This window comes from Hirundo rustica, chromosome 9, assembly GCF_015227805.2.
Source record: "Hirundo rustica isolate bHirRus1 chromosome 9, bHirRus1.pri.v3, whole genome shotgun sequence".
Classification (NCBI taxonomy): Eukaryota; Metazoa; Chordata; class Aves; order Passeriformes; family Hirundinidae; genus Hirundo; species Hirundo rustica.
Window position 1 is genome coordinate 16,898,819 of NC_053458.1, and position 26,068 is coordinate 16,924,886.

Sequence of the window (26,068 nt, forward strand, 5' to 3'; positions counted from 1 at the left end):
CCGCACCAATCAGCGCCGCGCCCCGCCCGCCCACACTGCACCGCGGCGGCGCGCGCCGCTCCCGCCCCCTGCGCGCGGGCGGCGGGGCCGCGCCTGCGCCCTGAGGGCCCCGCGCGGTTCGAGCGCGGCGGGAGCGGCGCCGGGCGCTGCCGCGGTGGAGACGGGGCGGCTCCGCCCCTGGCACCGGGACCGGCACCGACCCGCCCGGAGCCGAGGGACGGCCGCCGCCAGCGCCCCGTGCCGCAGCTCTCCGCCAGCCCACCGCCCCGCGGCCCTCCCCGCCCTGGCTCTGGTGCTGCCCGTCCGCCCGGGGCCGGTTCGCTTTCGTCTCTCGTTGCGCTGGTCACGGGCAGCGAGGCAAGTTTTGCGCGTTCGCGTGTGCGCCCTTCGCTTCTCGGGCTCCCCGCCAGGTGCACGCAACTGCCGGATCTCCGAGATGCGCTGCGTGACAGGTTTTTGGCAAATAATGTATAGCAGCTTTTTCCAGATTTCATATGTGGCCAGTCATGAAGCTTTTTGTACTTCATGAATGCTTACAGAACTCCTCGCAAAAGAGACAATTTGTTACTTTTTTCCAGTGAACGTAGGAAAGAGAAGTGTGTGAAATATACATGTACATTTGAAGTTCAGTTTTTTCTTTATTGTATTTTTCTCTTTTTTTTTTTTTTTTCAAATGCCCATTTAACATGCCCATTTCATGCCCATTTAACAGTGTTTCAATATTTTCAATATTACTTTAGCCTTACGCATGTTACCAATGGAATGTAGTATGTGGAGTTGCTCTAAAAGGGGTGCTGACGACGACCTGCTCACAAATGTACAGTCATTACAGATTCAGCTGAGGAGAACTGAAAAAAACCTACAAACTGTAGAGAAAGAGCTTTCCAGGTATGTGTGTCTGGGAAGGAGAACCTCCCGTTCTTGTGGTGTGACTGTCGAATTCCGTGTGATGGATTACTGTAATTAGCTCCTTGGTGCTTTTCATTTGAATAGTCTTTGTGAGCAGCCTAATAAAGAAAAAATGGAGTAGTGACCTTTTTGCTCTCCCTCCAACCACTAGTACAAGTGAACATTACGGCCACTGCTCCGATGAGGTGATAGACGTGCCTCTGCAGGACTTTGTACAGCCGGATTACAATTGTCAAGCCTCTTGCAGCTGTAAGAATAATTCTGGTAGAACATCTCGCCAGGATTTTCAAAGAAAATCCAAAGTAAATATTTCTCTTCGTTACTTCTTTTTATTACTTCGGCTTTCTATTCTTTGCTATGTTTTGGAACATTTTGGCTGCTGGGCTTGGAGTAGATACACTGTAGCATTGGACAGCTCTCAAGTGAGCGCTCTTAGACATGGTATCACTTGAGTACATTTACTCTGAGAAGTTTCCGCTCCTGCCTTTCCCTACTTGAGGCATGTGAGAAAGATGGGGACAAAGGTTTTAGCAGGTCCTGTTGGGATAGGACAAGGGGTGAGGATTTCCAGCTGATTTAGATTAGATGTAACCAGAGTTTTACTCATGAGAGTGGTGCAGCACGGGAACAAGCTGCCCGGAGCCGTCGTCCCCCATCCAAGGAAACATTCAGGGTCAGGCTGTTCAGCGCTCTGAGCAAGGTGATCTACTTCACCTTGTCCTTGCTCATTGCAAGGTGCTTGGAGTAAATGACCTTTAAAGCTCCCTTTCAGCACAAACTGGTTTTGATTCTATGATGTATTTTTATGTTAGTGTATATGTATATAAAAACAAACATATTTTTATGTCTAGTTTTACTCAGTATCCACAACTTTGGGTAAAACTGTGGAAGAAAATGAACATCTTCAGAAGCTGGATGCCCTTCATGAGCAAAATGCATCTTTGACTTCTCAGAACCACTACCTAAAGAACAGAGTGGAAACAATGAACTTTGAATTGATGCAGTCAAAAACAAAAGTATGTATCTTTAGTGTATTCATCAAAGAGAAACACAAACCCCAAGACACCCAGTGACCATGATTTTTGAGTTTAGAATTCCAAGCAGAATGTGCTAGGTTTTGTCTTATCTTAATCTGTGTAAGTTTAATATTTAGTATATACTTACTAATCAATATTAATCTTGGACAGAATAGTTTGTCATCTATTTCTCTGTGGGCAAAACAACTATATTAATTATGAATCCCATTTACTTATGTCCCAAAGTTTAGTCTAAAGACAGTAAGCTATAGAATGAAAAATACACTATGAAAGAAAATAGTCCAGTAATGCATTTAGTACTGTACATTCACATGTCTGAGACATTAATAGGAATAATAAGTAGTCATTTGTCTAGGAAATGAAAATAGTTCATCTCTCAGGTTGGATTAATATTGCTATTTCGAAGAAAGTGAACATGAGTTAGAAGGGAATATCGTATCTATTAAATCATTACTGATTTAGTATACACTTATCTGTACAGGTTTGTTTCAGGACAAGTATGTTCTTTTATTTGGCTTATAAATAATATTAATAAAACATAGCTATGCTTAGTGGTTATGGGTGGTTTTTTTGTTTTTGTTTTGTTTTTTTGAGGAATGTTATCTCTAAAACAGTACAAATAAATAGATAAAATGTTTGACTAGCACTGAAAGAAGGGAGAGTTGGATATAATCTTCTGGGGAAAAGTGAGAGACAAGATCAACCTATAAAGAAATCCTTTTGCTAGACAGAATATCACACTGGAACTGGAAGGAATGTTAAATGAGCTGAAAATTGGAGTTTAAGATGGTGTAGATGAACAAACGTAATTTACAGTAGAGTTAAGAGCACTGTCATTCTGTAAGCAGATTATCCTTCTGTTTCTCACCTGCAAATGTTCATGCATGTTAATGTTATATGCAAATATTAATGAAATCCCAAATATGTTTGTATTTCAGATTTCATATCTTGAGGCCACTTTAGCTACACACTTATTCAGCATTCCAAAGTTAAAAGAACAGATTGTAAATTTGGAAGCAGAAGTTTCAGCTCAAGATAAAATTCTGAAGTAATGTGTACTTTTAAATCAATATTTTATTGTTGTCTTCCTGCTAACCCAATCTCTTTTTAGGAATGACATAATTTCTGGTACTGTGTGGGTCATGTAATCTGGGGTCTGAAATTTTCATTTCAGAGCTATTTATAGGAGGAGGGAGGTGGTTTCGTTTGTGCTGAATGTACTTCAAGAAACTGAGAAAAATTAACAAAGACTGGTAAAAGAAACCAGTTTGTAACGTGGGCTGAATAGGAATGTGCCTTTACAACTGGATAGGGTGATTGTTTGCTACATGACCACATATATTCTCTCGTGACAAGCACACATATTTCTAAACACAACCGTGTTCTTTGTAACATAAAGGATTCTTTCTTCATGAATACATTAATCAAGGCAAATGGCCAAATAAAGCTGATGTAAACACTGTTCAGAGGTGTCAGGAAGACATTAAAAAAAAAAAAGGTAAAAATACTTACGTTAAATTTATATTTTAGTGTTCTTTCCCAGTCACACTTCTTGGCAGAGAAAATATGATTTCTATGGTGAGAGCTCATGACACAAAGTCAGCTCTCTGGCTCCTTGGCAGTTGTGACTCCTGGTGCCTATTGATAAGTCTTAGACACCACTCCAGGCTGCAGACATATGGACACTATGGCTGCTCCTACCTTAGTTTTGAGAGTTATAGCATGTTTGTCTAGCACTTCTGGAACATTGTGTGCACTAAAGAACAACAAAAAAACTATTTTCTTTACAAAAAGTTATTCCTTTATTATGTTTTGTTTATTTGCTAGAGATACAGAAGATAGACTAGATCAAAATCAGAAAACAGCAATGGAAAGAGAACACGTGTTGCAAAGATATCAAAAGGGCTATAAAAATCTGAAAATTGAGTTAATTGAACAAAGCAAGCAAGGAAAGAGGTAATTAACTAATGTTAATAAATGGAGCATAGAATAATATGTATTTATTTCCATTGGCAGTTGTTTGCTTTGTGGAATCAAATTCCTTTTCTGTTTTAAGGATGTTGTTTTTTAAAAAAGGGGAAATACTATGGGAAGGTACTAATTATTTAAATGGGCACATTTAAAATGTTGAAGTCAGCCAGTGGTTGCAGGCTGATAGCACACACTAGCACCCAGTTTATCAGCTGTTTTTTTCCTTCAGAATGGAGGTACTGCAGTGGAAATCCCCAGTGTCCAGAATATATTTTTCCTGAATTATTTTTGTCTTTGTCTTGCAAGAACCTGCAGTGCATGCTCAGTAGCTGGGATTCAGCAGTATTCCTTGGTGTGAGGAAAATGACAAAAGAACAGCATAATCAAGAGAACATTTTAATGTTATCCTTCATCTTACCTGTCTACATGATACTGTTGAAAAGGGTGCTGTAATTCCATCTCAATCCCCATTTCCCTTTCCTATTGCCTCCTTTAGCCTAGTGGCCCTGTCATGACTGGGAGGGTTAGGGAATCTGACTGTTGGAAGTTGCTATGAACACTCCTATCACCTCCAAAATGTAATTTTAAAGAAGTGAGTGGAATAAATAAAAAGATCCCTACATTCTCTATTAATTTACCCGGGGCAAAAAATTACCTGTATTAATGGCTTGGGAAAGCATTTCTTGAACCCTTAAATGAAAAATCTTTGTTTGATTTGTGCCTTTACCCATGAAAATACCTCTAACCTTCTTATGGCAAGAAAACCTGAAATACTGAAATACTGTGGGGCTTGCGCTGCTGGCTGAATAAAGGTTTTGCTTTATGATTGCTTTTCCTTGAGAGCATGTGGGGTTGGAACTAGCTGTACTTAGTTAGTAGCTGTAAATATAAATATTTTTGTACTTCAGAAAAGCTGAGTTTCTGCCAGGTGTTAAGTATGATGTTAGGGTTAGTATCACCAATTATTATTTTAATCAGTAATTGCAACAACTTACTATTCTTTACCCAGGCAAACTGAAGTGCTTTAGACTAATGCTACTTCATTGTTCTGAAATGCTTTTATCCCCTTCTCTGAATACTTTTGCCATCTCCCAATGGGCACTGGTCCTCAGACAGACCCCGATCTGAGGGGTGGCTGGACCCCGGTGAGGCACTGCCTCCTCCCCAGCCCCCTCCGTGGGAGAGAAATGTTATTGAGCAGCAGAATCCTTGTGTGCTGATGCTGCCTGTCCTGAACACACTGCACACCTGAGCTGTGCTGAGGATGCTCTGCCAGCAGCTTCCCCAAGGAGTAGTGACAGGGGAAGGGGAAGTGCTGTGGAGTGACAGAGGGAAGCAGGGGGGAGTCTGGGTTGTTTCCTGGAACAGTCTCATGTGATATCTGAGGCTTGGAAAGTTGGAAGAAGAAAGGAAGTACCTGGAGCAATTACTGTAGTAGTTGTTTTCAGTAACTGGAGAAGATACATTAATGGCTGGAGTTTGTGGGGTTTAAAATTGGTTTGAATCTTTTGTTTGGCAGAGCACAACAGCAAAGAAATGAAGCTCTGTTGAGTGTGGAGGAGCTGACAAGAGCTTTCACAAAGTATAAAGCAGAAATAACTGAAAAATTAGAAAAGGTGAGAATTTTTTCTTCACTTGTATTTGCCATGGTGTTAAGATGTTTCTTCCAACAGGCCAGGCAGCTAATAGCAACAGGTTCATCAGTGAGTCAGTTGTTTCCACTTGTTGGTGGCAGTCCTAAAATAGGTGGGACAGAGTAAGCAACTGTTTGTGGTGATAAACTCAGTTCTATAATTTTACACTGTCTTTGCACAGTCTGTATCTTTGGAGTCTGCATCTTTGGAGTATCCTAATACTGCTGCTGTTTCCTATGTCTCCTGCTTGCCAGCTGGGAAGTTTATATTTTAAAAGTACAAGATCCTTTTAAAAGCTCTTTTTCCTCCATATGTATAAGCTGTTCAATGAAACATGTGCTGAAGAAGACCTTAAGATGAAAATGAAGTCATGTCCCAAAGTTCCAACAATCAGAACTGCTAATCATTCCTGCCTTGTGGGAGGAGAAAATACAGTTGGCTCTTACAGAGTTGGTTTTTTTTGTTAGACTTCTTTCCTTGTGGAACAAGGTTGCCAACCACAAATATGCCCTAAAATATTATTTTTTTCCTAAATGACAAAAAAAGAGAACTTCTTTGCCTCTCTCATTCTTTTCACAATAGTGAGCAATAATATTATCTACTGACTTACCAGAAAGAGCATAGCGTTCATAATATTCTCTTAAAAATAGCCTCTTCACCATGGAAGCTTAATTTATTGTTGTAGAGTAATGAAAAAAAATTTGCTTTTTAAGGCTAAAGCTGAAGAAAAAGTCTTGGGAGAATGTTTAATTAATTGTGAAAAAGAAAAAGAGAAGTTGAATGAAAAGTGTATCAGCTACAGAAAGGATCTAGACATCCTAGAAGAGCAACTAAGGTAACAGAAAGGCTTTTAAAAATTCTCTGCACAGTATTTTACAAGAAGTTGCATGTTGCAATTGTCACTGTGAATGTTCTGCTCAATTCATATAGTTCAAATCAATATGTTTCTACTTATTTTCTGTAACTAGTTTTTAAATGTTTTAATCCCACACACTGCCCCCCAGGCCCCCTGGGGCGCTGGTTCCCTGGGTGGCTGGCTGCTCCTGAGGGCTGTGGGCTGCTCTGCTCTGTGCCTGTGCTCTGCTCTGCAGTGTGTCTGTGCCCGTGCCTCTGCTCTGTGCCCATGCTCTGGTTGGCAGTGTGCCTGTGCTCTGCTCTGTGCTTGTGCTCTGCTTTGCTCTGTGCCTGTGCCTGTGCCCTGCTCTGTGCCCGTGCTCTGCTCTGTGCTTGTGCTCTGCTTTGCTCCGTGCCTTTGCCCGTGCTCTGCTCTGCTCTGTGCCTGTGCCCTGCTCTGTGCCTGTGCTCTGGTTTGCAGTGTGCCTGTGCCCTACTTTGTGCCTGTGCTCTGGTTTGCAGTGTGTCTGTGCCCGTGCCTCTGCTCTGTGCCTGTGCTCTGGTTGGCAGTGTGTCTGTACCTATGCTCTGCTTTGCTCTGTGCCTGTGCTCTGCTTTGCAGTGTGTCTGTGCCCGTGCCTCTGCTCTGTGCCCGTGCCTTGCTCTGTGCCCATGCTCTGGTTTGCAGTGTGCCTGTGCTCTGCTCTGCTTTGTGCCCGTGCCCTGCTCTGTGCCCGTGCTCTGGTTTGCAGTGTGCCTGTGCTCTGGTTTGCAGTGTGCCCGTGCCCTGCTCCGTTCTTGTGCCCGTGCTCTGCTCTGTGCCCATGCCCTGCTCTGTGCCCGTGCTCTGGTTTGCAGTGTGCCTGTGCTCTGGTTTGCAGTGTGCCCGTGCCCTGCTCCGTTCTTGTGCCCGTGCTCTGCTCTGTGCCCATGCCCTGCTCTGTGCCCGTGCTCTGGTTTGCAGTGTGCCTGTGCTCTGGTTTGCAGTGTGCCCGTGCCCTGCTCCGTTCTTGTGCCCGTGCTCTGCTCTGTGCCCATGCCCTGCTCTGTGCCCATGCTCTGGTTTGCAGTGTGCCTGTGCTCTGCTCTGTGCCCGTGCCCTGCTCTGTGCTTGTGCTCTGGTTTGCAGTGTGCCCGTGCCCTGCTCCGTTCTTGTGCCCGTGCCCTGCTCTGTGCCCGTGCCCTGCTCTGTGCCTGTGCCCGTGCCCTGCTCTGTGCCTGTGCTTGTGCTCTGCTTTGCTCTGTGCCTGTGCCCTGCTCTGTGCCCATGCTCTGCTCTGCTCTGTGCTTGTGCCCGTGCCCTGCTCTGTGCCCGTGCCCTGCTCTGTGCCCTGCCCCATGGCTGCTCCCTGCACTGCCAGCTCTGGCTCCCTGCCTTTTGCACACCACGTTGTCAGTCCCCAGCTGGAATGAGGGATACTCTTGGCATCTGATGTGGAGGCTGCACTCAGGCCTGGAGGTTTGACGTTGACTGCAGCTTATGGAACAGTCAAACCTGGTTTTGACTGCTCTTTGTCCCAACTCCAGCTGTTACAGGTTTTTATGTTTCTCGTATGTTTCATTTTATTCAGAAGTTCTTTGGTAATTTCTTCATTGCTTTAATGAGGGAAGACAACCATCAACTGGTTGTCTTTGGAATTGTTTAGTTTGGACTAACAGCTGCACAGACATTTTGGGTTTATTCAATTTCCATGCTTTGTCCACACTCACATTCCTGTCTTAACTGCTGTTCAACTAGGCCATTTTGGCAAGAGTGGGCAGTGTATGAACACCCTTACATTATCTTAAGTCTCCTTAGTAGGTCTCTGCTTCTAGTAATGAGAATACTTTTAAAATGTCTTTTTAGACAATTAAATGAAGAGAATCACAAGACAAAAGAAGAAATTAAAGCTCTAGAGGCAAAGAATACTGAAATGAGATCAATGCTGAGTCAGTCTGATCAGAAGATCATCAAGCTTGAGAATGAACTTTCTGAAAAAGTAATAGCACTTGAAGAGAGAAATGATCTAATAAGTGAAAATGAAGAGCTGAGAGCACTCACTGCACAGCAACATAACCGCTTGAAATTATGTCGTCAAGAAATACAGGATTCAAGGGAGGAGCTCAACATACTAGAAACCATTATCTCTCAGTTGTCTTTAAGTACATCTGAAGAGGTAGAGTAACTGATACAGTCTTAACAGTGTATTATGTTTTGAATAATTTTAAGGATTGAGTTATCCAAACTTTTAATATCCTGATATATGTGTCTTAAAATTTATGTGCCAGTTTAACACATGAATTAAGGAGGCTGTGAAGCAATAAAAGGTTGATTTTTCATTGACCTTTGTTTTCTGTTAACTTTTAGTTTAAATGGCACCATTTCAAGCACCAGTTATTGCGTTCCTCAACAAGAGAAGCTACCTCTGAATCTTGTGGTGAATCAAGTAAACCTTTGATTTCAGACCTAAGGTATTACTTTCTGGTTACTGAACTATGGCAAGAGTAGGCAGATAATAAGGTGCTATTAGAACTAGCATGTAGACAGAATGTTAAATAGCTGTCTCTTCCTTTATAATAGCGTTGAACTGGCAATGAAAGAAGCAGAAATTCAGAAGCCTGGTGCAAACCTAATTATTTGTACTGGAGCTGAGCATCTTTCTAATGGTAATGAAGGACAAGAAAACAGCAGGTTATGTGATCTGGAAACAGAGCCTGTCAAATTGATCAGAAACCCAGGAGGTAAGTTTGCTGAAATAGCTGTGTAGTTCTGCCTAATTAATCCTCAAACAGAAATGTTCTGCAAGGGTTCAAGTTGGTTTTACAGCAGGTGTGCTTTGCTTGAACAGGGAATGTTTTGCCACCTTGGAAACTGTCATTTCTCCAGACACAATATATTTCTTTCTTTTGCTGCTGAAGTTACTCATTCAGCAATAGCTGAGCTAGGAGTTGTGTTGAAATGGAATCATGTTCTGTTTTTCTTTATGCAGGTTGTGCTAAAGTCTCTGTATTTTTGTTGACTCTTTTCTCTGTATCCCGCTGTTACAATGTTTTTCTGATCACTTCTGTCATTACTGTTAGGACTGCTCCATGAAATTATGTCAGGGCACCTATATGGTTATGCTGTCTTTGTTCTGTTTGTTTGTTTCTTGGGATTTTGTTAGGTTTTTTGTTTGTTTCTATGAGTCACTGCTTTCAGTTACATTATGGGTTTGCATGTTCTTTTATAAATTAATCTTAAATTTACTTTTTCTACTTTGAGAGAGGAGAAAATGTCAACAGTTGGAACTTATAAGCAAACAATTTGAAAAGGTGAGGCAAAAATTCCAGAAAGAGATAGAAGAGCTACGTGCTAAACTGATAAAAGCAGATGATGAGAATTCTGCCTTGAGGACCAACATGGCTCAAAGAACCAGTCAATTTCAAATCATACAGGAAGATCTATTGAAGAAGGCTTCAAAAACTAGTAGCTTAGAGAGAGAAGTAAGTTTTTAATAGCACTGAAAAGAATATACCGCTTTTTCTTCCGTTCAGTAATCAAAGACAGTGAAGACAATAGTTATGAAAAAACTGCAATTGCCATAATAATTTAAAAATCTGATTAATTTGAGAAAAATTCAAACTAAACTTTTCAGCAAGCAGAAAGACTTAGCAGCTTTATTTTGTTAGTTGTCAGAAATACTGTTTTAAAGCTGGTATAGTTAGTAGGCTTTTCTGCTACAATTTGATTTATGTGGAAAATACACACAGTCTTGTTGCTTTGGTGTAATTGAATTAAATTGAATTAATGGGTAATCCTAGGAAACAGACTGAAGGAACAGTTGTGTTTTTCCTCATTAAATGTTACTGTAGTTGCCAGAGATGAACATCATTACCAGAGAGTCACAAAAGAAAAAATTTAAACTTCAGCTTTTCTTAAGGTGAATAAGTTAAATTGCTAATGTTTCCATTCTGGTGCTAATGTGTTTATAGAGTTCAGCATAATGGGCTTTGCAGTTATTTCCTAATAATGAATGTAAATGTTATTAATATGTAAAGCTATTTCACTGATAATTAATTGGACAAATTGTAGGTAAATTGTCCTGAATCTTTCTCTGTAAGTAATAAACCAATTTATTAAAAATACTATAGTAGTAGCTAAAATGAAATTGGTGATAAGAAAGTGCATGTAAATATTTGGAAAAAACTGAAACAGTTGTCTGCATGCTGTTTTGTGCCATATTTAATTTCAGATAAGAAAGAAATCTTCTCAGCTTTCTGCACTTGAGAAACAGTTAGAAGAAAAGACTATTGCTTATTCCACTGCTGCAGAAAGAAATGCTGAGCTGGAACAGAAACTCATGGTAAAATGTTCTCAGTGAGAAACCACAATTATTTAAAAAGACATAAAAGCTTAACTTGACAGTAGTATTCCCTGTATTCAAAATGTGTGGGCTTTCAGATTTGCTAAATAATCAGCGCAGATTTTAGGAACACAGGTTTTAAAAATGGAATCTTGTTTGGAATAAAACACCCTTTTTTGCCTGCCCTTGAATGTGGTGAGTTATTAATGAGCATGTTACGTTTTCCTCATGGTCACATGTGCAACGAAGGTCTGGCCCTTTTTGTTTCAGTGAAATACATGTAGCTTTGGAAATAAAAATGTCTTCAAAATGGTATTTTAAAGATTCCATCTATCCATATGAACACAGAATTTCTTTTTGTCTTTGTCAGGAGTTATCTGTGTTATCCATCTTGGCAGACACCTTGTCTCTGTAGTGGCTGCATTTCCTGATATTCTATACTTGTGGTATAGGTGTGACATCCTTTGAGATGACACATGCTCTGCGTAACTTCAGAATTTTTGTTTGTTGTTCCTTTATGAAATCTAGATACCAGATGATCAAATAAAACTGTTTAATATCAGAGCTAAACATTTTGATTAAGTCCTTTTATTGTTGCAACTTCCCAGGGAAAAGACAGACGCATTCATGAGCTGGAAACAGCTATCAGGGAAGAACACGAGAAAAAAATTTCTGCTTTTGAAAATGAAAAGTTGCTTCACCTTGAGCAGCACAAAGAAATGGAGAAACAGATTGACCTAGTAAGACCTTTATTGTGTGGTACTATTATGTTATACTCGGTAACTTTTTCCTATATTAATTTGTCTTGTAATTTCAAGACATCCATTTAAAAAGTTATGTTAAAAAGCTCTTTCTTCTCCCTACATTCCCTGATTTTGGTACATTTTCCATCTAACGAGCTACACAACTTTCCCCCTGAAATATTCATATCCTGCTCTGAAGAGAAATAAGAGAAGAGAAGAAATAAGGACTTACGAAGAGTACTGTTGTTCTTTGCTCCAAACACACAGGAAAAAAAAAGTATAGCTTTAGTGCCTACTGGGTTTAAATCATGACAGTTTCTAAAAATGTTCTCATTGGCTGAACCTCTGCCAATCTGAGCCTGATGAGCATCTGTGTTCAGGGAGAACTGTTGGGGGCTTTTCAGTCTCTAGAGAAGAAGTCTGTTTTTCCATGTGATTAGAAATATAACTGTGATTATTTCTAGCTGTTAGAAGCTTCTCATCTTTCAGTAAAGGATGTATGCATGTCTTACTGTCCTGGCGGGTGACAATCACACTCTGCCTGCCCTCATTCTCCTCTGGATTAAAGATATTCCATGCTTGGGATCTCTTGATAATTTTAAGAGTGCAATACTGCTGATGGCAGTAAGGTATTTATTTTCATTATAAAAATGATGGGTGAATAGAACTGAATCACATATTTAGATTAACAAATTCTCATTCAAATAATAAATTAAGATTTATTTGCGGACAGCTTCGGACACAGCTGGAGAAGAAACATCAACAATTCATTGAACAAGAGAAAATAATTTCAATTTTACAACAGGAGGTTATACATAAACAGCATCACATCGAATCATTGGATGGGCTGCTAATAGGAAACAGAGAGGTGAGGTTGGCTCTTGACTTTCTTTAAATGCAAATCAAACAAGAGACTAAAAATAATGAAAAACATATCCATAAATACATGGGAAAATTGGGAGAAATGGAAGATGTTTTTGCTTCTTAATTGTTGTTTGAATAATTGACTGAATCTGTTGCAGTCACCAATTACTGCTGCTACTGCTATATATTGTATAAATTTTAATGGCCTTTCAGTACTGTCTGTCTTAGCATTCCCTTTATGCCTCTGGATTGCCCCTTGGGCTTCTCTCAGTGAAAGGAAAGAGATCTGGGTAAAGAATGATTGTACCCACCATTTGCACTAGGTGGAAAACCAATAATGTTCTAATATTATAATGTTTTGTTCCTTTTAATAATGCCTGCAGCTGCAGAATATGAAGAGACATCTCTCAGCAATCAAATTCACTTAGGAGTGTCATGTGCACAAATACATTATACAAATAATTGAGTTTCAAACACACTGATCTGCATTTTTTCCCAATTCTGAGTTTTTATTAAATTACTTATAACTTTACTACATTAATGTTATGTAATATCTATATTTGGTTTTCTTGAATAAAAATACCTGTAAATAACAGGAAATGGAAAATCAAAATGTCAAGAAAGACCAAGGACTGAAGATGCTGGAAAGTCAGTTAACAGAAGAAAAAATCAAAGTGAGTAAGCTCTCTGTAATGTTCAAGTAATAGTTCTAAAGTTTGCAATAACAGTGTACTTCCTTTTATCTTCTATAGGAAAACTGTTTTACATAAATTTGTCTTAAGTAAATATTCCAGAAGTAATTTATCTGAAGTATTTATTTTTTATCTTTCATTTTGTTTTGTTTTCTTTTTTTTAATTAAAAGAAGTATGATGAAACATACAATAAGAGATTATGCAATGCATAATTGCTTAATGCAATTACTGTAGTTACAAATAGGGCACACTTGTGCTTATTGTACTCTTAAAGTCCAACGCTGTCTCATAGAGCTAATGTTATATATGCTTTTGGTCTCCATAAGGCAGTATTTCACATGTGATACTATAATGTTGGTCATGTTCTTAGCCATCTCTAGCATTCCCAATTTTGCCTGATAAACATTTTCCGTGCAGCATTTGTAACAGGATTTTAATAAACCAGTGCCATGTGCGAATTTACCTACCCCAGTCAGGTTTCAAAGTATTAAATCTTCAGGGTATCAGTGGGAGAAGATATTGGGGGCTTTGCTGTTTTCATGCTCTTTCTGAACTTATGTTGGACTAATTTTCTATCCAAGTGGCTTTGAAGTATTTGGGATGTTTTCCAGAGACTTAAAATTAAGACACATAGTAATTTCTCTTTAAGAAGTTCTTGAATCAGCTGGGGACAGAGATACAAAGTCCAGTATGGTTTAGAAAAACTGGCAGTCTGATTGAAAAATTGAAAGAATTAGACATTCTGCAGCTAAATTCAGCACAATTCTCATGGATGAGAAATCCTAGCATTGAAACCAAATGGTTAAAAAAACCTTAATTACTATGCCTTAAGATCTCTGGGGGTTTGTTTGGTATAATTTTATCAGTTCAAGGTTATAAGGTATTTGTTAGAGATCACTTAAACCCAAATGAACATTAAAAGTGTAAAACAGAGTGACAGTGTTGACACTGCTCAAAGCTCTTCCTTTCCCATTAAGTGAAACTCAGGCGCTGTCTCCCGGTGCAGAAAGGGAAATCATGCTGCTTGCTAACTCTTTGAAAAGAATTGTGTTAAGATCTGAGTGGGTTTTTTTGATAAACGTGTGTCAACTCACCTATGATGATATTCCAAATTTATTTATGCAGTTCTATAATTCCATAAATAATTTTAATTTTTGAAATTTTAAAGTTTGCTATGATCTCCCATGACTGTTTTAATACTCTTATGATAAAAGTGTAGCTTTTCTGATGTTTTACACAAAGCTGTCTTTTAATACAATTTTTAGACCAATTAATACAAACGCTGCCATGCAATTTTAAACAATCTATTGCATTCCCCTAGGTACGACAACTTGAGTCAGCACTAAATGCATGTAAAGAAGAAGTTGCACTGTATTTGAGTCAGTCACAAGAAAACAAGGAGATGTTTGAAAATCAGCTGAAAGAAAGGTCTGAAGAGGTAACAGGTTGTTTTACAACTCTTCTGTATTGCAGTAAACACTTGTAATTATTGATTTAATCTAAAAGTTTGTGAAATGACAGCCAAAATTTGCAACAGGACCCGTGAATGGGAAGTAAGCTGGGAAAAAGTGATACATTTTGTGAGGGTAAGTTAAGGGAAAAGGGGCAGTGAGATAAATGAATTGTTGAAAGAACTGACAAAATCAGAATAATGTGAAACAAAGTGTTATCTCGGAAAAAATGGAGAGAGCGATATTGCAATATAAATTTAAGTGCACAAAATTGATCCGGTTTTCAACTGTCTTAATGGGGAAGAAGTCCTGGGCATAAAAAAATGTTTACTTCTAGACCCTGAGTTTTATCATACTTTCCACTACTACTTGAAAGCAAGGAGGAGTTAGCTTTCAGTATCAGAATGAATTTTCACTTGTGGGTGAGCTACTCTGCAGCAGGCTGATCATGTCAGTGCTGGCCTGCCTGCTGAGAGAGGCTTTGGTCAAGGTGAGATGGCTGCACCCTGGCTGGGGTTAGCCTGATGGAAGTTGTGTGCTCGGTGTCACATTCACTGCCTGTGACATTTACCGCTGCTTCCTAAACCCAGCTGTTCTTAGACTGCATGTGAAGGGCTGGATGCTGTGTGAAACATCAGGTGTGGCAAGTGAGGCTTTATAACTGTGACCACTGTTAATAAGTAACTTCCAGTCACTGTTTCTCCTCAGAGTGAGCAGTTAGTGATTTCTTGATATTTTTTTTTCCCCCCAAGAACACTCCCCCCTGGTTTTTTGTTTTGTTTTGTTTTGTTTTTTGGTTCCCCAGAACAGTTCCCTCTGGCATTCACCACTGAGAAACCAAACTATTCAACATAAAACAAGTTAGGCACTCAAAATTCCTTTTTTTTTTTTTTAACTGGAATGACTGTTGTCATAAGGCAAAAAGGAATAAAGGGGAGGACTGAGAACAAAACTTAAAGGGGAAAACAAGGACGTTCTGAGAAATAAAGAAAACTAGCAGAAAGAAAAATAGTTCTAACTAAAAATCTGCTATGTATGTTTTTAAAATACTGACAAGTTATATTTAGAAAGCAAGAATCAGAACCTGGGACTGACCGAGAAGTTAATACTTTCCTCACTTTCTAGAGCATAACTCAATGATAAATTATGAGGTCTGATAATTACTGTTGAAACTGTAATGCAACTAAATTCAGACCCAAAAGTTTTATTGAATCACAAGTGTGATTCTGTGTTCATAAAGAGAGAATGGCTGATGCAACTGCAAATAAAAATGTTTTGTTGTAATGGAAAATAAATATCTTTTCAGCTTCATTACTTGCAGAAGGAAATAAAAATAAAAGGTCAGAATATTCAGGACATGAGTGAACAAAATATTCTCCTGCAACAAACTTTGCATCATCAGCAGCAAATGTTACAGCAAGAAACTATTAGAAATGGGGAGCTGGAAGATAATCAAATTAAACTTGAAAAACAGGTACAGTATGGCGAGAAGTGTCTACATATATAAAGAAACTTAAATGCCTTATATATGTTTTCATAATACCTATAACATCTGAATATTTCTTTGATAACTGAGTTGATAATTATTATTCAGATATATCTAAAATAAAGAGTTTAGTGGCTTGTTTTATCTTAATCCAGGTTCTGAGCTATCAAAAATTCTAGTTAGCATTAAAGTGGCTAGGTACTTGGAAAATCAAGCCCTAGACTGCAGTTAAGGAGAGGTGCACTTAAATTCAGAAAGTTGCATCTTGTTATATTTACTAGAAACTATTTGTCTTTCAAATATGCAGAGTTTTAGTTTTAAATTACATACAGACTGTAAAGAAATCTGTTGTGTAAAAACTGTCCCTATGTGAGTTGCAAGACAAGAATATGTATTTCTTTGGTATGCAATTTGAAAGTACTCTTTAAATGACATTTTAAATAGGTATCCAAATTGGAAAAAGAGCTTCAGAAGCAGAAAGCATGTGCAGAAGATGAGTTGAGAAAGGTGGAGGAGAAACTGTGCCTAGCTGCTCAGGAAGCAGATTTAAACAGACAGAAGGTGGACAAACTTAATTGTACCATCAGGTAGGTTTAGTACAAGTGAGAGGTGTATTCTGCACACTGGAATGTGGATCAGAAGGCTTGCTGTCTGAAATGCTGCTCAGCTGGGGCTTACACTTCAGTCTCTCTGTGAGCATAGACTGGAAATGAGAAGGGAAGCTTCTGACTAGCAGAGGCATGACTTTCTGGAACAGTTTTCCAATTGAATTAATGCATGTCCTGGCAATGTATTTAGCCTTAAGATAGCACTTCATAAAGCACTTCAAATCATAACTGTATCAGCTTGCTTGTAATTGTAGATAGTACATTCTACAGGAGCTAATCTTAAAGAATATAGTTTGGATTACAAGAAAAGCCTACTTAACATGACTTTTATTTCTATTTTATTCACAAACACTCGTCTTAGAGCATGTTGCTCCTGTTGTTCCATGGTTCATTTTGTTCTGCTTGCTTCTATTAGACAGATTAAATTGGAGATGGATCAGTGCAAGAATGAACTTACTGGCATGGAAAAAGAAGTGGTGCAATTAAAACAAGATGGTGCAAACAAAGCGTTGCGGATAAATGAGTTGGATATTGCTCTGGAAGAAGCAAGATCAGAGCTCAATAAAAAGGCAAATGAGGGTAATTTGACTATTTTGTTTCTCAGGCTTCCTTTCATTAAACTATTAAACTTTCATTAAACTATTCCTCTGTATTAGACATTTTTCCTTCCCCCCCTTTCATAATCAAGTACATGAGAGTCAAAAGATGACAATCTTTTTAAACCCAAACAAAATCAAACCCAAGTGAACAACACCCCCACAACCCCCCAAAAACTCACAAACATTTTTCACATACTTTTGCAAATTCTTACTTTTGTGGTATATATCTTCACCCCAGGTGAAATTGTGTAAGTAGTTTCCCTGTAAATTGGTAACACAGATTCTTAATGTAATAGTCAAATGAGACACTTAGCTTTAATAAAGGCATATGCAATTAAAAAAATATAGCTCTTTGAAAACAAACAGAAAACCCCTCAAATCTATGGAAATAACAAACTTTCCAATCCATCTTCTTCCATTTAGTTTAATTGTACCATGCTTTTCAGCGAGAGAAATACCAACAATTCTGCTTGCACCTTTCCTAGCACTACATGTTCAGTTACTATCCTGTGTCTGTACTGTCTCCTTGGCCAGATGTTTTTGTAAATATCCTTAAGTTTCTGGTCAATTGTTGATTATGAACTGAATAAAACTAGCAAATACTTAAGGTGGTTTTTTTTTTTTGGTTTTTTTTTTTTTTTTTTTTGGTTTTTTTTTTTTTTTTTTTTTTTTTTGGGTTTTTTTTTTTTTTTTTTTTTTTGGTGTATAAGTAGTCACTCTTTTTCTAGATTGTCCTAAAAAGTGATACTGAAAATTTACTGACCACAAGTGCTACTAGGTAGTGGTGTTGCATGAAGACCCTGATGTACTGATGGTTAAACATTCTCTTTTGTGGTGTGTGTGTAAAATAGTGAATGATTTTGAAGATAAGCTGCTTCAAACTGAGACTTGTCACGGGAAAGCCTTGCAGAAAATAGCAGAACTGGAATCTGCATTGCAGAATGCCTGTGGAGAATTGAAGATCGCTTTAACACAGCTTCAGGAGGTGCAAGATGCATTGCAGAAGGCACAGTCCTCTCTGGAGGAGAAGAACATTGCTATCATGGACCTAACAACTGAGCTCAGGTGAGCTACTGTCTTCTCCATCATGAAAACTTAGTTATGTTGGTTATTCCTTCAGAATAGCAACTAGTTTGGCTGGGGTTTTTCAATGTTCTTAGCAGCTCTCTATAATTTTTAGGTGGTTTGTGGCCATCAGATAACTTGATACTTGAAATCCTCAGCTCATTTTTAATTTCTTGAAGTGGTGCTGAATTCTTTTTGGGGAATGCTGTTTTAAAATCTGCTGAAATTATTTTCTGAATTCTAATGCTGTGAAGTAATCAAAAGAATAGTCAAATTGTCCAGTTTCCTTTCTGACCACAAATTAATGATACCTTCTTTTTTAAAGAACCCTGATATAGCAAATTAAGTAACTTGAATAATGAAGTTATTAGGAATTCCCCACCTGGAATATAATAAACAGAATTATTCTATTTGGGTTTGTTTCCTTGCAATCAATTCACCTTTAGGGTAATATGCTTTAAGTATGTAATACATCTTCTGATTTTCAAGCTGTATATTTGAAGCTAAGCAACTGAATGAGCATTAAGCAATTAAAAGTATGAGAATTTCAGGTATTGCAAGGATGAAATTGAAGACAAAAAGCAGGAACTCCTTGACATGGACCAAGCACTGAAAGAAAGGAATTGGGAACTGAAACAAAGAGTAGCTCAGGTCAGATAATTTTTAATATTCCCGTTATAGTAGTAGATAACTCATAAAAAGCCTGCTAGGTTTGGTAGCTTTGATTGTCTCAAACTGTACTGGTTACTGCAGCCACAGTGCCAACTTCAAACCAGCTGTATGTTGCTGAAGCCTTATGTACCAGGAAAATCAGAAGCCTTGTGCCATAACCTGTCCCAAGATTCTTCATCAGGGATAAAGTTATGGGACAGCTGTTCTCACCTTGAAAGGTCTGTGCTGAAGGGTGCTCGGAGATGATAGGTTCCTTTACTTGTTTGCACTGGAGCACATTTGATTCACATTAAAGCAGCCTCTAAATATTAAATAATATCTTTGTTGTGAATACATTTCTGCAGCTCGATTGAAATATTTTCAGTCTTTTGGTCTGGTTTCAGGATTTGATTCCCATCATGGGAAAATTCTGTTTCTGTCACTTTTTTATAAGCCTCTTCCTGAAGGAGTTACCAGTCTTTGTATTCAAGAATATTTGAGTTCCAGAGAGAAGGAGTAGGGATTTGAATAGATCTGTTTAAAGAACTGACACTGGAAGGAGGCCAGATCTTGCAATTGCCACAGTACCCTGTGAACTGCCCCAGGAAGTCATCAAAGCATTTGACGAATTGAATTTTTTTGGTTTGGCAGAATTTGGCCCTTCCTAACCAGGTGGATTAGTATAATAAACCACACATATTTCTTTGAAAAGGAGAACTAGGTTTGCATTATGTGTATATGAGGACCTAACATATCCGGTCATGGATTTTTCCCAATTTTCTTTTTACATTTGGGTACTATTGAAATGAAATCGCGATGGTGTAGCTTTATATTGACTGCTTAAGAGAATACTCTTGAAGCTACAAGGGATTAATTTCATTCATTTTGCTCTCATAGTTTGTAATATGGCTTCTTAAAATCTGCATATTAGTTTAAAGTAAAATATTTCCTTTTCTTCCTTTTTTACCTCTAGATTACACAATTAGATATGACAGTGTGTGAACGTAAGGGAGAAATGGAGCAACAAATAATTCAATTACAGTGCAATTTAGAGAAGTCTGCGTTGGAAATTAAGGAATGCAATAAACAGGTAATTCTTATAATCAAAAACACAGTTTCCCTAACAAAGGGCAGCTAATTCTATGAGAAAGTCTGGTCCTGGGACACAATAGCTAGACAAATTCAATCTAGAAGATAAAAACTTTTTTATTGTAACAAGAAGGAAGGAATGTCCCATTAAAAATAGATATTTGTCAATTAAAACTATAAATTTTGCAAGGCTGTAACAGTGCAAAAACGAAAACCTATTTTTCATTTGATATGATACTGCTCCCAAACTGCTCATTTAGTAAAGGAAAATGTAGAGAAAATTTAAAAAGTTGACAGAATAACCCAAAGTCAGGGTTAATACTGACAATATTTGTGATTTTTTTTTTTTTTTAAATTTAATTGCATTTTCTGTTCAGATTGAGAGCTTAGAGAAGAAACTCCAGCATTCTAAAGATGAGCTTCGTGAAAAAGAGTTTGAATTGCTTCAGAGAGATCAGGAAATAAATCAGCTGAAGAAAAAAATAATAAAAGAAAACAACATAGCTTAGAAGCTCTTGGAAAGGTAAAACATACCTGGATAGACAACAAATTATCAATTTGTAATGTCATTACTATGCTCCTTAGAAGAAATTATATGGTGTGTCTCTAGTGTAAGTGTCAATTCTTCTCCCAGAATCATTGTATCTTATATCCTGGTGTTTGCTGAATCTTGATCCCCTAAAGTGAAACTAGTTTAGTTATTTTAAAATGACAGATTTAATGGCACACTCTTAATTGTTTGCTTTTTGTGGAGAAATTTGATTACTAATTATCTCTATGGACTTGTTTCTCTGGCTATGGATGATATGGTCTTTGAAATGAAACAAAGCAATATCCCATATGAGAGCTTCTTATGACTTAGGTACCTATCTGGTGAAAATTATTGTATCAAAGACCACTGAGAGAGCTCTAGCCTGCTTGGAGGAAGGAAAAGTTAGAAAATTTTGGCAAAAATCAGTGAATGGGAGTGTATGGAGGGACTTGAGGAGACAGCTAACTGTGAATTTTACAAATCTTTGGCTTGGTGCATGAACCACTCTCTACAAGTCCCAGTGGGATCTGAGATAAGCAGGCTTTCTTGAAGAAGTAAATTCAGGCAGGGATGATTCCAAGCTGGAGCTAAACACCAAAGCCAGGGTGGCCTCTGGCACCTGGGTTATGTTGCATTTCTGTGTTTGCTTTCCCTGGGGTGAGATGTCAGAGAAGCCTCATTTCTGTGTGAACACCAAAGGTGTTTGCTCTGCGTTCCACACCACGAGGGCTTGGCTGTGTCACAGCTGAGTATGAAGGTTGTTTCACTGCAAATTAAAGCAATGTCAGCCCTGGCATCTTCAATTCTGGTTATTGACGATGCTCAAGAACAGGACAGTGACTGCTTCTACCTTTCGCACAGATAATTAACCATTTCCAACTTTTCCTTACGGATGATTCTGAAAGAAAGAATTTCCTAGCTAGCCCCTGTACAATTGCTGACTAGACTCTTCCTTTCCAGACAAATTGTCTTGTTTTTGCTAAGGAATGCCAGGTAGGAAGAGGCCCAAGAATGATATAAGAAAGGCTTTGAAAATAGACCTACTCTTCATGTTCTTTCCAAGACTTGGGATAAGGAAATAAAATTTTATTTTCATTGTAGTGAAGTAGATAAAAAAACCACTGGATTTTTGAAGCATTCTGTGTAAAACACGAAGCATGTTGCAGAGGGCTTCTGGCTCCACTTAGAATATTACATGATTCTTTCTTTGTTTAAAAATTGAGTATATGAGCATAATGTAAGAAAACACTTTCTCCATTAGTAACACATTGCAGACTGATTGACCAGTCTTCCACAGAAATTTTCTGTACTAGCTCTAAAAAATAAATTGCCTAATCTATCTAGGGAGAAGGGGTGGAGAGGCAGTGTGCATATCTTGCCCGGGGGTACAGTCTGTCTCATTCCTTTTCTTCTTAAAACATTGCCTTCCTTGCTTATTACAAAAAATATATTAGTTCAGGGAAGGAATTGCTAGGAGGGTTGATTTGTGTTCTGGTCCACTCTGTCCCTTTGGGGCTCATAAAATAACCAGGTCACAGAGTTTTCAGTTGAATCATTCTTTGTTCTCACTCTGCTTCAATCTGCCGCGGAGATTTTGTAACAATACAGCACTCGGCTACCCCTAGAAGTTGTAAGCATTCCAAATAATGGAACTGAAAATACCTTGCTGAACATCAAGAATGGCTTTTTCATTTTTTCTGGGAAATTGAAGTAATTTTCTTTATTAAAAAAAAAAAAAAAAAAAAAAAAAAAAAAAAAAAAAAAAAAAAAGGGCAGATTGGACTTATAGCAAACTAATTTTTTGTGACCATAGTTCCTTCTGAAATGAGAAGTAAAATTGTATTAAAATGGTAAGTAAAGTAAGAAAAAAAATCAGTGCTTGCAATGATTGACTTTTTGTAAAAAGTGATTTTACAACATTTTTTAAAAAATTATGCATAGCAGAAAAGAAACTGGTAATTACTGCAATAATCTTTCATTTGTTAGCTGTAAGCTGCTTACATGCTACTTACAAGTGTTTCTGTACAGTATGTATAGCATTCCTCATAAATAAGCACCTAGCTAAGCATGGATGGATAAACAGAGAACCAACATAACCTCTTTTTAAGTTTATAATTAACAGGAACCTTAGTGTAATATGATGTGAAATAGTAGGGCTGATAGAGTCTCTTCTTGCTGATATAAACATGGCTGCTGTGTATCAGGGACTAAAGACACCTAAAACTGGCTTTTACTATAAATGAGCTGTTGATTAATTAGATCCAGAATATACATTTATTTTTAAAAGAAGGGGTAGAGGTAGTAAATCTCTAGAAAATAAGAAAAAACCCTAACCTCAAACGTGCTGTGTTTGGCTGCATTTACTTCTATAAACAGTTTACATTCATGTTGCTGTTTTTCTTCTCAGTGTTGGTTGACACCATAGGCTTTTTTCCTCTTGATACTCGGTACCTTGATACTATTGGTGGGGTTTTTACAGACACTTCCTGAGCTGTCAGCAACTTAACAACTATGAATCCAACGTGAAACCTTAAGCCTCATGCAGAGGAGTTATTTCAAGAGACAGCGCCCATTTTAACTACAAAATTTTTACAGGGATTTGCATATGAAGATTTCTTCTCAAAAATATTCTGCATAACGTTTTCCTTCTTATCTGCTGGAGCTTAACATGGTATCAGAAAATTTGTAAGTTGCACTCTTTGAGAAAGCAAATGCACTTCAGTTACAAGAACAGCGAACAAAAATGCATTAATAACATCAATCAGAATTTGAGATGGCAGCCATGGACTTGAGACATGCTGTTAGTTTTCTCGGATTTGTAAGATAAAATTTAATAATGAAAAGTAACATCTTCGTACAAATTGATTTAGATATGGTAATCAGATTTTTTGTTTCAGGGGCATGAACTGTGAAGAAATGACTGCTGCTGCCCATTGGACAGGCAGCAACCCAGGAACGCTGTTGCTGGCACCGTAACTGAGCATTCAAAGAGGACATTTCCAAGTTGGATTCCTAAATAAGGAATGTAGTTATTTGTACTGAAGCAGATGACAACCTACTTATTTTTCCAACTAAGATTATTACCTTCATATAATAACACATTAATTTATCTTGTATACTTCAGAATAAAATTTACTTATTTTAAATTGTAGGGATTAATTTCAGCCGTCATCTTTTCCAAGGTTTTTAAATTGTGCACTTGTTTAACATCCCACTTCTAATTAAAAGCACAACGGGACTACCTTATTAGCAATTTTTGTTTGGTAATATTTTATCTTTTTTTTGTACGCATGCAGTGTTGCAGACACAACATCTTATTAAAACTGACCTGTTTGTAAGATGTTTTGGGACACTGATTTGATCACAGACACTGGCAAAACCTGCTTGCTTTACTCTAAGCAGTATCTTTAAGATGCACAGGGTTCTGGGACAGGACCATAAACCTCGAGCTTGTTTTTTTAAATATATTTTTAATCAAATAAAAATCCATACAAAAATTCCCATTGATTACATTCACATCATAACTACGCATTCTAAAACATAATTATCTCCAGGTTTCCAAGAGTACACAATTTAACTGGTATGGATGGCTAGTGGCCCCACTTTTATATTTACATAAGCATCAGAAACTGCAAATATGCTTTTGAGGCCTCAGTCTAAGTCTGATCAATGCACACGTGATTTATGTGCGTTAAGACATGTGACTGACACCTCAGAAATCAAGTTACTGAAGTGATTTGATGTAAAGAAGAGGAAAAGAATGGAATGTTTTTCAGTTTACATCCCAGGCCTCAGTTAGGTGTTTTGCACGTTAGAAGCGTATCTTAGCCAAGAGACGATCTGAGGTGTTCCAGGAACTCTGCAAGTGGCACTTTGCTCAACTCCTTGGGCAGTGCTGGCTCTTTCCCTGCAGGAAACACGTCCCTCCAATGCCACGCGCTCTACCTTACGTGGTTCTGCAAAAGCGGCCGCGCGCTCTGCTGCCATCGACGAGTCACGATGCACTCATCGACAGTATTTCTGCAGTTTCAGATTGTTTATTCTGCTATTATGAAAATTATGATGTGACAAAACCCACAGTTACTTACAGAAATAAATGTATTATGTGTTTTAAATCAAGCTATTTCTTTCTCTACGTAACTGTAAAGGGAAAACCCTAGAATTAGGTTGACCAGTGCAATAATTGCAAATTAAACTACTTTTAGTTTTTAACTCCTTATGCATATCACTTTGCCTTCAGCCTAGAAGTGTATGCATCAAATATCAGACAGATTTTTTAAAAGCAGTGGAAATTATAAACCCTTCAAACCAGGATTTCAAGTGGAAAATATAACCAATCTTTAATTACAGCTGCATCACAACGCTAATGGAATTCCACTGACTAGCATTATATAAAGCCTCATTTGCTCCTCCTACATGCACTAAATATAAATGTGCATGAGCAGCAAAAGCAATTTGCCTAATCTCTGAATCAGCTAAATAGCATTTGCACTAAAAATTTGTCTGTATACTAACTTATCTGGTTAAACTGGGGGTCAAACCTGATAAATAAGTAGAATCATATTTTATCTTTAGATGTTTTGCAGTTTTGTTGCTTGCCTGAGAAGTTAATGATTCCACTTATACTGTTCAAGCCAATTCATTTCTTTGGGAAAGGATGAACTTTTTAAAAACATAATTTCAGTTAAATATTTCTGTGGTGTCCTACTTTTCTTGAGTTACTAAGCAATTTACACCCATGCAAATACTGGAACACTAACTTCATTCTTCTGAAGTGTGTTGCATTTACGTGGGGTTGTTGAGTCTTGGAAAACATTTTACTGTGTATAATGGCGTTGCAATTAGCTGAATGCTGCTCGTAAGGCTAATTGCTTATTAATGTGTTTCTTTTTCCTGTCACTCAGGACAGAAAAAAGGGGCTGATTTTCTTCCTGAATGTAGCATGCCTACAGTTACTGTATGTTAAACACGAATTGCACTGAAGTGCCAGCACAAATGCCCCTCTCTTTAACCCACAGTTTATATGCAAAATGTTTTCTCCAAAACCTAGACATCAGGCTAGTTCTTATTTTTTAAAATTTCTGATGTGTCAATTTGCAGAATCATGAGTGTGGAAAGAGAGTTCAGTCTTGGCAGGAATGTAGTGAAGCTGGTCTGTTCAACATTTCCCGTCAGTTCTTCACTGTGGCACACTTGCCTACTTTCTCTGTTCTTGGTGGGGAGCACTGCCAAAAGGAAATGTGAAGAGTCTGTCCAACAACTTGTTCCTTTCAGAGTCCGCATCCCATTTTGCAATTTGGAGTTTTTATTCTGTAATGTCTATTAGGACTCTTACAATAGTGATGCATCAGGGAAGAAATCCATTCCTCAATCTGTTTCAAAAGAACCAGGAGGGTGCTGGAGGTGTAGGAATTCTGAACAGCTTTAGCAGAGGGATTCTCCTCAGGGTGCAGTTTACTTTCCATACATGTGAGTGGAGGGCTTAGCACTGCAGACCAATTGTAATTGTGGCAAGGCTGTTCCTGCCAGTGCTGTGCAAGATGGTTATTCTATTAAAAAAAAAAAAAAAAAAAAAAAATC

At 38.1% G+C, this 26,068-nt stretch overlaps 1 protein-coding gene across 3 annotated transcripts; it reads left to right on the forward strand.

Moving 5' to 3' along the window:
* The first annotated feature begins 220 nt into the window (after window positions 1-220).
* Window positions 221-25,998, forward strand: CCDC18 (coiled-coil domain containing 18). 3 transcript variants are annotated; one of them, XM_040073581.2, is made up of 25 exons: window positions 221-357; window positions 741-888; window positions 1,061-1,211; window positions 1,761-1,925; window positions 2,885-2,994; window positions 3,774-3,902; window positions 5,437-5,533; window positions 6,265-6,386; window positions 8,232-8,541; window positions 8,733-8,836; window positions 8,946-9,106; window positions 9,627-9,847; window positions 10,597-10,707; window positions 11,316-11,447; window positions 12,184-12,318; window positions 12,911-12,988; window positions 14,329-14,445; window positions 15,765-15,932; window positions 16,389-16,531; window positions 16,968-17,131; window positions 18,003-18,216; window positions 18,768-18,867; window positions 19,841-19,957; window positions 20,334-20,479; window positions 23,386-25,998. In XM_040073581.2, exons 2-24 carry the CDS (start codon window positions 749-751, stop codon window positions 20,463-20,465), a joined length of 3,321 nt encoding a protein of 1,106 aa, XP_039929515.1. In that variant the 5' UTR covers window positions 221-357; window positions 741-748; the 3' UTR covers window positions 20,466-20,479; window positions 23,386-25,998. The 3 variants fall into 3 exon arrangements, 1 of the variants encoding a protein (XP_039929515.1); XR_005702251.2 differs by lacking the exons at window positions 18,768-18,867; window positions 23,386-25,998 and having other exon boundaries at window positions 20,334-20,469; XR_005702252.2 differs by lacking the exons at window positions 18,768-18,867; window positions 19,841-19,957; window positions 20,334-20,479; window positions 23,386-25,998 and having other exon boundaries at window positions 16,972-17,131; window positions 18,003-18,139.
* Window positions 25,999-26,068: the final 70 nt, after the last annotated feature.

Bases quoted from the DNA above. Each gene is read 5' to 3' on its own strand.
- CCDC18 (XM_040073581.2), top strand. From the start codon at position 749: ATGTTACCAATGGAATGTAGTATGTGGAGTTGCTCTAAAAGGGGTGCT. The intron at 889-1,060 runs GTATGTGTGTCT...TCCAACCACTAG, and splicing joins GTAGAGAAAGAGCTTTCCAG to TACAAGTGAACATTACGGCC. The intron at 9,107-9,626 runs GTAAGTTTGCTG...TTCTACTTTGAG, and splicing joins ATTGATCAGAAACCCAGGAG to AGAGGAGAAAATGTCAACAG.